General features: G+C 37.1%; 1 protein-coding gene across 3 annotated transcripts in view; it reads left to right on the plus strand.

The window, feature by feature from the left end:
- LOC116557101 (sodium channel protein type 2 subunit alpha) overlaps positions 1-16911 on the plus strand; it is a 148378-nt gene that overhangs the window by 47489 nt on the left and 83978 nt on the right. For 2 of the 3 annotated variants that reach the window (XM_032286592.1, XM_032286594.1), the window contains exons 2-3: positions 5738-6055; positions 6984-7102. In XM_032286592.1, coding sequence (XP_032142483.1) covers positions 5789-6055; positions 6984-7102 — 386 coding nt within the window. In that variant the 5' untranslated portion in view covers positions 5738-5788. Of the gene's footprint in view, positions 1-3977; positions 4089-5737; positions 6056-6983; positions 7103-16911 lie in introns of those variants that run through there. The other variant, XM_032286593.1, reaches the window with a different exon arrangement.

The following is a 16911-nucleotide window of genomic DNA, read 5'->3' on the forward strand; positions in this document are numbered from 1 at the left end:
CCTTCTTAGGTTTAAGCAATTCTCCTGCCTCAGCCTCCCGAGTGGTTGGGACTACAGGCACGCACCACCACGCCCAGCTAATTTTGTATTTTTAGTAAAGATGGGGTTTCATCACATTGACCAGGATGGTCTCAATATTGTGACCTCGTGATCTGCCCCCCCACCTGGCCTCTCAAAGTGCTGGGATTACAGGCGTGAGCCACCAGGTCTGGATGATTTTCTTTTTAAAGTAGACACTATGTGTTCTTATTATGACTAATCTCCTAATCTCCTCCCAAAAAATATGTTTGGCAAATCATTTCATAATTTTTTTATTCTTCAATTTATTTTGAATTAGAATCATTTGTATAACAAGTTGGTATACTGCTAAGCACATCTGTAAAGTGAGACCTGTATATTGATTTGGTAATCGAAGCTGATGCTCATCATAGAGATTTATGAAATATTGTGTGCTTGATTGCAGTAGGATAACTTATCGTAAGGAAGGAATCTTCTAAGAATCTTGCCTGACCAGTATACATGGAAGTTGGTACACATGGAAGATATACTATATGTATATATGCCGATACTGATAACGTTACTGTCCATATGGAGGTGCTGTAAATATGATGAGTATGTGACTAGAGCATGCATTTGTTCATTCTTCCTGTCCAGCATTAATTTCCCCCTTATTTCAGTAATAGTAAGTCAACTCTGTTCCTTTGTAATTTTCTAGGGTTTTTTTTGTATTTTTGCTTTTGTTTTTGACTGAGTCTCACTCAGTTTAGAGTGCTGTGGTAAGATCTTGGCTCACTGCAAATTTTGCCTCCCAGGTTCAAGCGATTCTCCTGCCTCAGCCTCCCAAGTAGCTAGGATTACAGGCCCCTGCCACCATGCCTGGCTAATATTTTGTATTTTTCGTAGAAATGCGGTTTTGTCATATTGGCCGGGGTGGTCTTGATCTGCTGGCTCAAGCAATCCACCCACCTTGGCCTCCCAAAGTGCTGGGATTACAGGTGTGAACCACAGTGCCCAGCCTTGTATTTCTTTCTCTCTCTTCTGTCTCTCTCCCTGTCTTGCCCTCTCTCTCTCCCCCCTCCCCTCCTTTCCCCTCCCCCCTCCCTCTTCCCCCCATCTGTCTCTCTTTCTTTTCCCTCCCTCCCTCCCTCCCTCCTTCCTTCCTTCCTTCCTTCCTTCCCTGCCTCCTTCCTTCCCTCCTTCCTTCTTTCGTTCTTTCCTTTCTTCCTTCCTTTCTTCTTTCTTTCTTTCTTTCTGGCTGGAGTGCCATGATGTGATTATATTTCACTGCAGCCTCAAATGCCTGGTCTCAAGCCTCCTACCCTGATCTCCCAAAATGCTGGGATTATAAGCAGGAGTGACCTCCCCAGCTCCAACTCCACTTTTGAGAAATGCTTTTGTACCACAACTATGAACCTGACTACTTACAGGTTTCAAGTGAGAATTCTTCTGTGTTTCAAAGGTAAAGCATGTGACTTAGGAGAGGCCAATCAAAGCATGGCATTACCGTGGACAGAGTAATTACTGAAAGATGGGCATGTGACTCACCAGGAGTCCGTGAGATGCAATAAGATTTTTTCCGAGTCTTTCTTCCCACTGAATTTAGATCTGGAAGGTTGGGAGGCTAGAGCTTCTACAGCATCTTACTACAATAAGGGAAGAATCTTTAGGAAACCTATTGCTACGAAAGTCAGAACCAAAGGATACAGCATAACTATGAGCTGGTAACATCAGCTGAGCTCCAGAATCATCACATGCCTAAGACAAGCCCTGGAGAAACCATGAACTAATAAAGTCCTTCTTTATTTCTTTTATACTTCAACTAGTTTGAGACATCTTTTTCTCTTACAATCAAAAGTTATCTGTTAAAGTGAGTAAAACATTCTATTTGGCTAAATCTTCCCTTTTCTCATTTCCAGCAAATACATTTTCTTTTTTTTTCCCAACTGTTTTATTTTAGAGTCAGGGTGGTGGTACCCGTGCGGTACGTTATGATGGTTTGTTGCGTGATGCCGAAGTTTGGGGCATGATTGAACCCACCACCCAGGTAGCAAGCAGAGTACCCAATAGGTAGTCTTTCAACACTTGCCTCCAACCTGTACCCTTTTATAGTCCACAGTGTCTCCTGTTCCCATATTTATGTCCACCTGTACCCAATGTTTAGCTCCCACCTATAAATTAGAACATGTGATATTTGGTTTTCTGTTTCTTCCCAACAAATACATTTTCCAATGAAAATGGTGAAGCCAGAAAATATGAAATATATTGATTGAACAATTAGAACTCTTTCTAATTATAATTGGTGCCAGTGCCTGTTTTCTTTCTTTCTTTCTTTTTTTTTTTTTTTTTTTTTTTTTTGAGATGGGGTTTCATTTTTTTTTCCCCAGGCTGGAGTGTAATGGCATGATCTCCGCTCACTGCAACCTCCACCTCCCAGGTTCAAGCGATTCTCCTGCCTCAGCCTTCTGAGTAGCTGGAATTACAGGCATGTGCCACTATGCCCAGCTAATTTTGTATTTTTAGTAGAGATGGGGTTTCTCCATGTTGGTCAGGCTGGTCTCGAACTCCTGACTTCAGGTGATCCGCCCGCCTTGGCCTCCCAAATTGCTAGGATTATAGGCGTGCATCACCACGTCCAGCCTCTTTTTATGATTGAGTGATGATCACAGATTTTTGCTATCAAATTTTGAGTTTGAATCCTGCCTGTATGATCTTAGACTTTCCTAATCTCAGTGTACCTCCTTACTTCAGTTTGCAAATAAGCATAATGAAAACATTTATCCAATAGGATTGTGTGGAGGATGAAATCATACAGTGCAAACATCTGAGCCAAGTGACTGGCACTTAGTAAGTCCTCAAATCTTCACTGGGATATTAATTGAAAACTTAGTATTTAGGATATAGCTGGCTTATCAATTTTTTTTCTGGTTGTTTTCAGTGACTTAAATCAGAGATAAATAAGATTGGTGTCTCATTGAGTTAATATTTTTTCTAGAGAGAGTTAACTCATGTGGCATAGGCCATCTCTTCATTGAATTAGCAAAGACTAAATTGGATTTCAGATTCTCCGGGGCTGAGGCTAATATCAAATCCTACTGTATGTTTGTATTTTCTAGGCTACAAACTTACATACAGTAATTGCTGTTTAATATGAATTTTTATTTTTACCCCTTACATATGGGTAAGGTTTAATTGCTGTGTAATATGAGTTTTTATTTTTAACCTTCCCTGTTTACAGCCGTGCTTTGCTTAAGTACCAAGATATAGTCCGAGAAATATGTCATTAGGTGATTTTTGTCGCTGTGTGTACCTCATAGGGTGTACATAAAACCTAGATGGTAGAGCCCATTACACAACGAGGCTCCATGGTATAGCTTATTGTTTCTAGGCTACAGACCTATACTGCATGGTGCTGTACTGAATACTATGGGCAATTGTAACACAATAGTATTTGTGTATCTAAGCACATCTAAACATAGACAAGATACAGTAAAAAATATGGCATTATAATCTTTTGCAACCACTGTTGTGTATGTGGTCTGTCACTGGTATATGTGGTCCGTCTGTCATTGGCTAAACATGTCATTAGGCAGTGCACTACTGTCCTTTCTTTTTACTTTTAATTTAAATGTTTTATATTGATTGAATGACTTTTTTACATAGCAAATAAAAAGCATGAGGAGAAGCATTATCAGTTAATAAAATTAACACTTAAACTCAGGAAAGTTTTAATGTTTCACTTCAAGAAAAGCCTATGGAAGATCAGCTCCACAATTGAAAGCTTTGGGCTGCTTCAGACATATGTCTGTGTGTACGCTGTGAAGGTGTTTCTCTTCACAGTTTCCCGCCCTCTAGTGGTAGTTACAATAATACCATTTTGTAGTCCCTGTACAGGAAATGCCTGTCCTTACTTCAGTTACCAGAATCCTTTTACAGGAAGTTAGGTGTGGTCTTTGAAGGAGAATTTAAAAAAAAAAAAAAAAAAAAAAAGAAAAGATTTTTTTTTTTTAAAGCATGATGGAATTTTAGCTGCAGTCTTCTTGGTGCCAGCTTATCAATCCCAAACTCTGAGTGTAAAAGATTCTACAGGGGTAATGTTTTAATATTCTTGTTATGCTTATTCTCTGTGATGCTTCTCTACCTTTACAGTAGTAGAATCCTTGGGGAAATCTGCAGAGGGACCACTTTCATTTTGAAGCTGCTGGCTGCATGTTTTAGCATGTCTCTTCTATTAGAGCATCCAGGCATGGCAGTTTCCTTCCCCGTGTGCAAGGACCATCTTCATGCCTATGTCTGTCGCTAGGTGTGAGGGTCTCTAGGGATAGGTGAGAAAAATGAGGAATGTTTTGGAGGCACTGTAATACTGGGGAGGGGAGTCTGCTAGCTGGTGGCTGAAAGGTCCTGGTCTACTTCAACATTTTTTTTTTTTTAATGAAACTGTGCAGTAGCTTTTGTTATTTTAGGTTTCCCTCTGTTTTATCCAGTGCATGCTGCAGAAGTGAACTGCATAACACATTTCACTCTTAGAAAATGCATTTCATATATTTAAATGGCAACTCTGGCTCCTATAGTGTGGGGTTGAAATAGATTGATTTTTTTTTGAAAAGACAGAAAAAATAGATTAAGTGATTTTTACATGTGGCATTTAGGAGTCGAGATGTTGATTGTATTATTTCAAATAGCACAGAAACTTCTGCCACTGGTTCAAAGGTAAATTTGAAATGACTGATGTGCTCTTTTGAGTTATCTACTTTAGTGAAATATGATTTGAATACCAGTAAAAATCTATTTATGTTATTGTAAAGCCTCGTATAATGAGTTTGTTTGAAAAGGTAAACTACCATAAACCTACTATTTTTTTCTCAAGTCCGAATTCTGATGTGGACACTAAGACTGTGATGCTAGATTTTTGTGAAATGGGCATTATTTGAGGAAATGGGCTATCTCTACAGTATTTCCTAAGGTACTGCAAATGTGTTAATTTAAGAAACAATTACACTAGCTAGCAGGAGGTTGCTAAGCCAGGGGGTCCGAGCTACAGACCTCTGATGTGGATGACTTCCTGCCCGGTTTGGCAGGAGCTGGGTCCCTTCCTGTGCAGCTTCCGAGCAGTTCCAAACACAACCAGGCATCTTCTGCTCCTTCCTACTCCCTTTCTTTCAAGCAGGATCTACCTATGTTTCCATAGCCTGGCATTTTAGGATTTACAAAGCTTTTTACCCGGCAAATTGATTTGGAATAAACTGTTAAATGTGATAAAGTGAGCCAAAGGGCACGTGGAAAGACATGGAGAGATACGTGCAAGATCCTCAGCCCAGGTTCTACAATTTAGAGTGATATTTCATCTCTTGTTTTGGATCTCTGCTATTTTTTTTCAGAAAGAATGCTGAAAAAGATGGCTGCCAAAATATTCACACAAGTGAAACAGCAGGCACAAACCAGTATCCTCCATTTCTGAGCTCTGAATTGCATATTTTCCCACAAGTAGCACAATCACTTAAAACATTTTGGGAGTGGGAGATTAGATTACCTCATAGACACCTACTGAATGTGAAAGATAGATCTCCATGCGAGCAAATGAATGCATATATGAGATTCTCTGAATGCCAAATACAGCTTCTTTTGAAATATTATAGCTATCTGAGTTTCTATGTTGTATCTCAGTGCTCAGTGTCATGTAACTGCCACAATCACCTTTTATTCTAATGGCCATTGCTTTTTTCCCTCCCTGTTTCTGTAGCACTTTCTTATGCAAGGAGCTAAACAGTGATTAAAGGAGCAGGATGAAAAGATGGCACAGTCAGTGCTGGTACCGCCAGGACCTGACAGCTTCCGCTTCTTTACCAGGGAATCCCTTGCTGCTATTGAACAACGCATTGCAGAAGAAAAAGCAAAGAGACCCAAACAGGAACGCAAGGATGAGGATGATGAAAATGGCCCAAAGCCAAACAGTGACTTGGAAGCAGGAAAATCCCTTCCATTTATTTATGGAGACATTCCTCCAGAGATGGTGTCAGTGCCCCTGGAGGATCTGGACCCCTACTATATCAATAAGAAAGTGAGTTCTTAGTCAAGTTGCCTTTACTGCCTATTTAGTTACTGATTCTGGGCTAGTCCCAGGGATGATGGTGAAGAAGGCTTGCCTTCTTTCCTTTGTCTAAAGTATCACTTAGATGCTGGATGGGCCTGACCGTGTAATGGACCAATGATCCTAGAAGTCTTTTGGAAACACTCATTTGAACCTGCATTTGTGAGACAGGCAGAGAACTGGCAAGGCATCCTCCAGCGTGGAAATTAAGGAAGGACAAAAGCCTATTCACCTTCTTGAATACAAATTGTATTCTTAAGCCAAGTGTAAATTAACCCTGATTCCCTAATAATGTTGAGAAGCAAAAACTGTAAACTAGGAGGATATTTAAATTTGATTTCTTTTTTGTATTTGCAGGAGTAAGATCTAAATTCCTCTTTATAGTCTTCAGATCTCTATAAGTCACTTTGATCTTCAGTGGGTTTAATTACTCCTTTATACCATACTTTCTCCTTTCTATTGATCTCCACAGAAGAAATAATAGCAGGTGACTTGTAGGTGCCAAATAATATTCTGAGCAAAGAACACACCTGGGAAACCTTGAAGATCTCATGAGAAAATTATCTAACTGGAAAAGTAATCAAAGCCTCAGTTTTGTGCTTTATGTGAATTATAAATGCGGCTTTAAAATACTAACATTAAAACTTGATAAAGATGCTAAGAATTCCTATGGCATTAACCACAAATTTTCTTCATAATCCTCGTGTCGCTTATCAAATTTAGGAAAGTTTATAGTGCTCAGAAAAAAAAAATCTATCTTCATGTCATATGCTTATAATTAGTATGTTACACACTATTTTACAGGACAATATTTATAAATAATGGTTTTACTTTTCTCTTAAAATATTTTTAATATCTATTCTAAATTCTGTTTTATGTGTTGTGTTTTCTTTTTCAGACGTTTATAGTATTGAATAAAGGGAAAGCAATCTCTCGATTCAGTGCCACCCCTGCCCTTTACATTTTAACTCCTTTCAACCCTATTAGAAAATTAGCTATTAAGATTTTGGTACATTCATATCCTTTTTCAAATCGGTTCTTAATATGATTTTCTTCTTTGACCAAGTTATTGAGCTTCACATTTTCCAAAGTATCTGTGGTTGGCAATGGCATGTGTTCTTTCTTTTTCTTTCCTTTTACTCAACAGTGAGCATGTTGCAAAATGGGATCACAGGTAAGTGAATTACTTTTCCCCATGTTCTAAGTATTTCCCCACTACCCAACTCACTACTACTCTTTCTTGTTTTTTCTTCTCTCTTATGCATTGCTTCCTATGTCCAAGCCTTTTTCATTAATTTTGACCATATTACCAGGCTCTCCTCTTGTAAGTCTTCAATTTACAATGTTAGGTAAAGGAGGAAACTCCATGAGCTAATTTTCTTTATTGCTTTTACATTTGGAAAATAAATATGCATAATCTGAATTACAATTTTGTGTATTTTTGGCCTGAATTTTGTGACTTTCTGCTATTTTAGCATTCAAAAGTTTTGAGTTAGTGTTTACAGTTGTGTCTGCAGATATAACACCCTTTCAAATATTTTTCCAGATTTGCTTCTCAACAGCCTTCCTATTGATTTTCTATTTTCTTTTCCTTTTTGTCACTTGTTCCTATGTTTTGTTCAAGTCCTAGGTTTTGGTACAATTATCTCTCTCCAAAGGATTAATGTTTATCTATCCATATACATCCTCATTTTATTTTTATTCTCCTTATTGAAGCACCTACTTTCCAAAAATGAGATTGATGACATGTTGGTGGTAGATGGCAATTTAACTGATTCCTTGAAATTAAATAGACTAGTTGGAAATGAGAGATTTGATTCTAGGCCAGAAACAATGGTCTTGCTCACAGCCAGTCTTGGGAATGTCAATGAAACAAAGGCTTGGAAGACTGAAGCTGTGTTGGGCAGGGGCATTTACAGGAAGAACACAGAAGTCATGGGAGGTGCAGTGATATGCTTCAGGAATCAGAGGTAAGGCAGGAGAACTGAAATTAAGCAAAGCCTCAGATTAGGACAGCATGTTATTTCTTCTTTGGAAATAATCGTTGCTTGGCATTCCATGATGTGGTTAGCCCAGGGCCTGGTTTTAAGCCTTGCAGTATAAAAACTCCCACCTTTAGCAGGCCTAGAAAATATTTGAATTTGATATGGTAAGGAATTAAATTAAGTACGGAATTCAGGAAATGGGATAAGCCTGGTACAGGGTACTTATGTCATTTCTGGGTGGAGGGGATATAAAGCATGGCCCTAGACTTGCCTGCCAGTGTGGCAAACGCTGTGTTTAGAAGAGTAACATTCTGTAAAGTCTCTTTTTAGCCTCTAGGTGTTTCTCTTCCCAAGTTTAAGTGGATATCAACATCTTTTATTTGTTAATGTTTCATGTTTTAAGATTTAATAGTTTCTTGGCATTACTTTAAGCAATAATGTTTTCTTATCTCTGTTTTTCAAGTAAGACAACTCAGTTGCATATGGAGAAAAGATGGCTTTGAGTTAGCATTAGGAATGGATAATAAAGTTGGAATTTACCTTTGGGTCTCATGAGTATAAATTATGACCTGTTACTATGTTTCAAGAATGTATAATCTGTGCAGTGAATAAATCTCTGCATAAACTATTTATTATATTTTAAAATAATTGTATTTTCCTTATGCAAATGTAATTATATATAAAATTAAGTAAATATTTCAGACTTCTGTTCCTAGTAGACATTAGGGAAATATGAATTAAATAAATAAGTGACTAATAAGTCAGAAATTAGAGAGTGAGCTATAAAACAAGTGAAAAAAGAAGCTTAAATGGATCAGAAAAAATCTTTCTTGTCCTGCATCTGAATGATGAGATAGAATTAAGAAAACCCAATGTGTTTCTTTTTCACAAAAGCATATTTTTGTTTTAAAACTTTTGGAGCTACACCATGGAAAATCTCATGAAAACTATCATGCCCACTTGAAAAAAAAATTTTCTAGGAGATTATGAATTCCAATTTAAAGTCCCCTGGAAAAGAGACTCCTAGTGGTAGAGGGTAAGGGCAGTTTAAGAAATTCTGATCAGAGAATCTGAGCACTAAGGACACAGTTTGTGTTAGGTCCTCTCTAGATATCCAGATACAATTTGAATTTGTGAGACTGTATTTGCTTCCTGGGAGAAAGAACTTACCCTCCAAAGACGGAAGTCTTTCGGAGGCCTGAGGTGATGCAGGTTGAAATGTGAAGCCAGCCAAGTAGATCCATTAAAGTATGCCAAGCTGAGCTGTTGACTCTCTGAGAAGTTTGCAGATGGCTTAGAGTCACAAATGTCTTCCAATGTAGAAAATTAGATTTCTTAAAGTCTCTAATTTCCTGACTTAAAATGTTATATTTCAGATGTCTCATCTTGGAGCAGAGATATAAGAAAAGGCAGTGAGGCTAATAGTCTAGAATACATGAATCCTTCATGTTTTGGTGACGCTGGCAAAATTGATCAAACAGCCTAGTAAACGTAGAGGTATATAAATGCTGTAGTAGAAACTGATTTTCACAATAATTTTGTCCTTTATTCTGCATAATGCAAACCCTAGACTCAAATCCCGATTTCCTGACTTCAAGTGCAGTGTCCTTTACTACAAGTTAGAAAAGCTTGGAGAGATGGTCATGTGGTTTGGGCACAATTGGGAGGTCATTGTGTAGTTGTTACTACTAGTTTATAAACCAACAAAAAGCCACTTAGGTTAAAGAAGTTTGTATTTTAAACTTGGACTAATACCTCTATTTCCAACAAAAGTTTGACTTGTTTCTCAAAGGCTGCTATCTACTAGGAGCTATTGTGTATCAAATCAGCTTTTTAAAAAATTAATTTTGGCAGAATGCGAAGCTATGCTTATGATATTTTTACCAGGGTGCATTTTGAAAACTGAAAATTCTTTTGATGTGCCCAGTGTCTTATTTGATATTTAAATAAAACATGATTTATTTTCTAGATATCAAACAAGTTAAAAATAATCTGTGTTCCTGAAGTTCCCTACCAAGGTTTTAAATGTGTTTCCTGTCAGCTTTTATTATTTCAACTTAATATATGCACACTCTTCTAATTTGTTTTGCATTTGTTACTCATTTGTTCATTTGCAAATACTAACAATATCTACTCTGTGGTAGATATTCTTGTAAGCACTGGGATGCAACATTGAACAAAATGAAGTTATTGCTCTCATGTAGTTACGATCATGTGAGTGAGTGTGTGTTTGGAAGAATAAAGACAATAAATAAATACATCAAATGGGTGCTAGTGATAACTGTTGCTAAGACAAATAAATTAGTGTAAAAGGGAGGAGTAATAAGGGTCGTTAGATTGTATGGCCAGTAAAATCCTTTCTGAAAAGGTACCAGTTGAGCAGAGATCCAAAGGAAGTGAAGGAGTGAGACTTGGAAATCTAGGGGTAAAGTCAGTTCAAGGAGAATAGCAAGTATGAAAGTGAAGTCTGAAGGTGGGGGTGCAACTAGTATGTTTAAGAATCAGCAAGGAGACCTAAGTGGCTGGAGCAGAGTGGAAAATGCAAGAAGCAAGAGGAGATGACATCAGTGGGAGAAGGTCTGGGACTAAAGTTGTAGGTGAAATGCAGTGGGTCGTTGTGAGGACACCACATTTACTCTGGATGAGATTCCAGGAGGGTTTTCAGCAGCAGGGTGTAATGACCTGACTCACGTCATTAAAAGATCACTCTGGCTGCTTCATGGACAATAGACTGCATAAGGAGAAAGAGTAGAAGCAGGGACATGGACTGGTACAGACTGTCATTATGAAGGCAAGAAAGCATGGTGGCTTGGACTATGCTGGAAACAATGAGGGTGGTAAAATGTCATCAAATGTTGAGATATTTTGCAGAAGAGCTGACAGGATTTGCTGAGCAAGAACTTGTGAAGTATAGGGGGAAGAGAGGGACTAAGGATGATCCCAAGCATGTAGCCTGGTCAAGAAAGAAAAATGGAGTTGTGTTGACTGAGCTTGGGGCAACTTGAGTGAACCAGTTTGGTGGGTAAGATCAAGAGCTTGGTTTTGAACATGTTATGTTTGAGAACTCTATTACACATCATTGGGGGAGTTAAGGCGTTAGGTGGATGTGCAAATCTGGAGTTCAGAAAATGGTTGGGCTGGAGGTTTTCAACGTTGGGAGCTGTCAGTGTACAGTTGGTATTTAAAGTAATGACATGGGACTAGGGTGCCAAAGAGCTGAGACACTTCAAATCACACAAGTAATGCTGAACTATCTATCATTTGAAAATGGTAGGAAATGAAAAAACATAGGTTTTCATATCAGAAACTGTAGGTTCAAACCCTGTCTCTAAAATTTACTTTTTAGCTACATGATCTTGGGCCAAGTTACTCCAATTCTTCTGAATCTCAGTTTCTCTACCTGTAAAATTGTAATCACAGTTTAGACATCAAGAATGATAAAATGTTTGACAAGGTCCCATGCTAATACTTAGTAGATACTCAATAAAGGGTATCTATGACCTCTATTGTTACTTATAATAGCTAAAATTCTAGCAGCAACTGCTGTAAGAGTAACGAATATGTAACTCTCATATTGCTTAAGGAATTGCACAAAGAACTTAATATGAATCACTCTCTGACTTTGCCAACAAGATCATTATACAGCACCAGAGTTTAGATCTGCAAGTGACCTAAACACAATGTGGTCAGTCCTGTCTTATTTTGTAGATGAGTTCATTAAAACCCAGGGATATTTAGTCTTTTTCAAAGGCTATATTTTCTATCAGTGACAGAGCTGAAACTTCAGAGCAGGTTTTTTGATTGTCACCTCTTTGTATTTTCCAACCAACAGAAGAAAACTGATTTGTAAACCCTCGGATATAATATACTTGGAACATTGCCAGTGCTTCTGTTTTATGCATTTCAAAGATGCTTCTTAGTTGCTCTTACTATTTCATTAAACGGTGTCCATACCGAGATATAAAATATCATGGTTTTCCATGAAAAGAAAAGAAATATACAAGTTTATATTAAATCAGATGACAACACTTAACAATCTCTCTTTCTTTTATTTTCAGTGCTCATATGTTATCACTTAGTTATCTACCGGCAAATAGGAGTTTGTTTATATTAAAATTAAACAATCCAGTATTTAACACTATATAAGTGACATTTGCTCAGTTTTCCTGCTGGCTCAGAAATATACACTGATATGTAGAAAGAGACCTATTCTATTCTGTTTCAAATGATCAATTTTTGCATTAGGAAATCTTTTACAGGCTATCTTCTACTTCTGGTTTATATATAAGTTCAAAACTCTTCTGCATATTCTCTGAATATTACATACCATTACAAAATCTCTGAACAGAGCATAATGTTTTCTCCTTCCTGTAGAATAACAAAGAAATACCCCGTAATTCAATAGACGAATTATTAATGGTAATAAAAATAAACTAATAATTATTATCTTAGTGGATAATGATTGTGTACTGTAAGAAAAATATAATTCACATTTATGTAAGCAAACTGTGCCTCAAAGAATTGAACAAATTGCTGAAGCCCACATGGCTGGTAAAGGATGTATCTGAGCCATGGTTCATTGCTCTAGATCTCATGATGCTTCACCTTACCTCTGTGGAGACAGGGTGGGCGTGCCGGTGTTGCGGTGATCCAGGCTCCATATCAAGGGCTACTTAAACAATTTTCAGTAAAAACTTAAAGAAGTGTTTATTAATCACATACACATAGAACATTTTTAACATTTGCCAACTGGCAGGTTAGTATCAATCAACAAAAGTAGGTTTACCCACTTTTGTTTATACCTGGCATAGATAAATTAATAGATTAAAAAATATATTTTCCCCTTAATACATAAGGTTCATCTGCCTCTGTTTTATTTTATATTGCAAAGCTCTTAAGGCAGTGTTGTTCCAGGACCTAATGTTCTTTTGAAAAATGTACTCTCATTTATGACTTGGATTACATATTTTAAATATGATATAAGATGTATGCATTTTGCTACTAATTTGATCCTTTTAAAATCTGACTTGATGTAGAGTTTCTATACTTTTTGATGCATTGTATCACCAATGTAAAATCTGTACCTACATTAAATACTTTTGTATTTGAGTATTTTTAAGTTCATCTGAAACTATTTCAGTCACTCACCAGAATCCAGGAATTTGTAAAGTATGTGACTGATAAAATAAATTAACAATGATTAATAAACTTAATGAATTTTTAACCTTTCTATTTAGAGACACCTGTCAAACCACAAGCATAAAAACTTGACCCTAGTTATTTACTATTTTTCTATTAAAAGCAAAATTGTTATTTTTTTGTGTCAATTTTTAACTTAAGTGCATACTTTTATTAAAATGATAGCCATTAAATGAGGAAAATGACTGTTTTCAACTTATTATCTGTTATTTACTAGAAAATAATTATTTCTCTTGTTTGTTAATATTAAATATATATTTACTTTATTATAGAAAACTAAATTATAAAGAGTAAGTTTTAGGTGTCATAAAACCATTGCTGAGTCCATTATGCAGCATAATTGCATAAGGCTGTTAATTTCCACCTTACATTTATCCTATATTTTACCTTAAAAAATGTAGAAACTTGTCTAAAATATATACATACACACAGAGTCTCACTCTGTCACCCAGGCTGAAGTGAAATGGTGTGATTTTGGCTTACTGCAACCTCCGCCTCCTGGGTTCAAGTGATTCTTCTGCCTCAGCCTCTTGAGTAGCTGGAATTACAGGCGCCTGCCACCGCGCCTGGCTAATTTTTGTATTTTTAGTGGAGATGGGGTTTCACCATGTTGCCCAGGCTGGTCTCGAACTCCTAATCCCAAGTGATCTGCCCACCTCGGCCGCCCAAAGTGCTGAGATTACAGGCATGAGCCACGGCACCTGGCCAACAATATATCTGAAGACAAACTTTATGTTGTATTTTTATTATTTTTTAAAATAATGTACCAAAAAATTATTTTTGAAAACTCCATTTAGTAACGAATTGCAAAATTAATGTCATTCAATAGCTCAACTGACAGTATGTGAAATAGCAAGGCTATGGTGGTGAATAATATAGACATGATTCCTGCCCTCATGATGCTCAGAGAATACTTGAGAAGATCAACATTAAAATTTGTCATTAGAGGAATCACATAAGTGCTACAGGGATATATAATTAGTAGACCTAAGTAGGTCAATCTGAATACCAAAGAAAAAGAAGAGGTGACATTTGCAAGACCCTAATTTCAGAAGCAGCATATAAAACATTCATAACATTTGACAACCTAAAATAATTACAATATTATCCAAATGCGGATAGTGCAATGAAGAGAAAAGAATTCTTGAAACTAGAGAGGTAGGCAGGGTCAGACCTCCCAGAGTTTTGACTCTATGTTAAGACATTTGATCATCATCCTGAGAGTAATAGAAAGCTACCAAAATGATTCACTTTATGTTTGTATAAATCATTTTAGCACAGTATGCAGAATGGATTAAATAGAGCCAAACATGAATTCGGAAGGATCAGTTTAGAGAAGACTGCATTAACCTAGATGGACTATTAGACTTGATGCTGGTCTTAACAGACAGTTGGACCATGCAGTGATGTTAGGGTGGAAAAAAGTAATTGAATCCACAGATAGCAGACAGAATTGACAATATTTGGTGCTAAATTAGATGTGAATGTTTAAGGAGGGAGAGAAATCTAAGATTTCTCATAGGTCTCTGGCTATATCATGTAATTTTATAAGACAGAGATGTCAAAGGAGTAAGTAGTTAGCAGGAGTGGAGGGGTAGATAAAAAGATACTTAGTTCAGTTTTAGAATTCAAAATCTGAAGGGTTGATAAGATATGTAAGTACAGATGTCATATGAACAATCGAGTGTGTGGAATTCAGAAGAGAGATCTCACTTGGAGAGAAGTATCTGAGAATGGTGGGTACATATGGTTATGTTGGTTGAGTAATGTTTGTTTATGGGCTACACCAGGATGAGGAGAGCAGAAGAGAGGTACATAGCTTAGATATTGTATGTCTTTCTTTTCAAAAAGAAAAATGCCACATTTCAAAGAATACAGAGAAGTTGGTGCCCTGAGGCATGAGGAGGCCAGGGAAGTGGAACCTCATGAAAGCAGAGGGAAGAGAATTTATGTAAAGGGGAGGAAATTTCCTTGTTGAATGCTGCTTAGAAAGCATGTCAAATATGAACTCAGATTATCCTTTCATTTTTAGTGACAAAACATGAAGGTGTTGTCATCTTTAGAAAGAAAAGCTGGTAGGCTAAATATGTGATAGATATATAAGAAAAGGAAAGATAAGCAGCTCTTTCAAAAAGTTTGGCCGTGATGTGGAAAAGGGAGATAGAGCTGTAAGTAGTTAAAGAGGGTTGTGAGTCACAGGAGATAATTATTCATTCCCCCCATGCCAGGACAACTGAGACTTAAGTCAGTTTGTATTGATAAGAAAAGGCCAGTAAGGTGGAAGCCACTAAGGGTGAGAAAAGTGAGGCTGGTGCTGTGGCTCACGCCTATAATCCCAGCAATTTGGGAGGCTGAGGTGGGCAGATCACCTGAGGTCAGGAGTTCGAGACCAGCCTGGCCAATATGGTGAAACCCTGTTCCTACTAAAAATAAAAAAATAGCCACATGTGTGGTCCCCGCTACTCAGAAGACTGAGGCAGGAGAATCACTTGAACCCAGAAGGCGGAGGTTGCAGTGAGCCAAGATTGAGTGAGACTCTGTATCAAAAAAAAAAAAAAAAAAAAAAAAAAAAAAAAGAAAAGAAAATAGAGAGACGATTGCTGAAGTCTTCTGGAAGCGGGGAGGTGTCCAGAATACAGGTGGAGGATTGGAAACTTCCCCAGTATAACAGGAAGGAGGAAAGGATTGATCTCAATGTAGAGAAGTTTGTTGATTTCAGGGTGGGAAGTGGAGGCAGGGCATTGTGATACTGTCTCTTCTCTGTAAAGTAGAAAAGATTATCGGATTGAAATGGAGAAGGAGGAAAGAAGAGGGTTTGAAGTTGGAGGAAAGTGGAGAATATTTGAGATTTTCTTTGCTGAGAGTCGGAGATGGAGCCAAGTGGGAAAATACAGGACAGTGTTGAGGACCACTGAGGTTTGTGACCATAAATTTAGAATAGTGCCCTATTGGGGAAATAACACCCCGTGTTATTTTAAATTTATTTAAATTTAAATATTTTCCCCAATAGGGACCAGCAGACCAACAGGCATGGGGGATACTCTAGTTTTATATACCAATAGCAAGTCGTTTTTAATTTAATTTAATCTTTGGTTTGTTTTAGCAATAAAGAAAAATGAAGTGTTTCTTCTTTGAAACGGTATTTCGTGTGCAGGTGTCTCTAGATTATAGTGCCCTCATGTGGCTGATGTACATCATTTACTTCAGAGTGTTTTCACGTGGATGAAAAAACTGTATTAAGCATGGGCCTTACAAAACTGCTACCAAAAATAAAAATAATATCTATTATTATTTTGACTAAAACCAATACTAGGTGCAAATGAACTTCCTTTCTAGACCAACACAACATTGTCCAGTTGTAATAGTGTTGATATTTTGTTATGTGTAAGTAATGTGATGATTTATGGTTAAAACATTAGGAGTGAGAAAAAAATAAGAAAAGCACATATTTCCTTTCTGGGATTTTTATAATTGTGTCCAAATTCACGTTGATAAACAGTGCTGCTTTACTTAATTGCAACTAAATCTTTATTTTGCTTTTTATTAAATATGAAAGTAACTACAGTTATTTAAGTACCGAATATTTTCTTAAATAGTTGTTTTTGTTTTTGTCTTTTCCTGCTTCTTAATGTGAAGGAAAGG

Source organism: Sapajus apella, unplaced genomic scaffold (genome assembly GCF_009761245.1).
Source record: "Sapajus apella isolate SASKATOON/1434 unplaced genomic scaffold, GSC_monkey_1.0 scaffold18, whole genome shotgun sequence".
NCBI classification, from domain to species: Eukaryota; Metazoa; Chordata; class Mammalia; order Primates; family Cebidae; genus Sapajus; species Sapajus apella.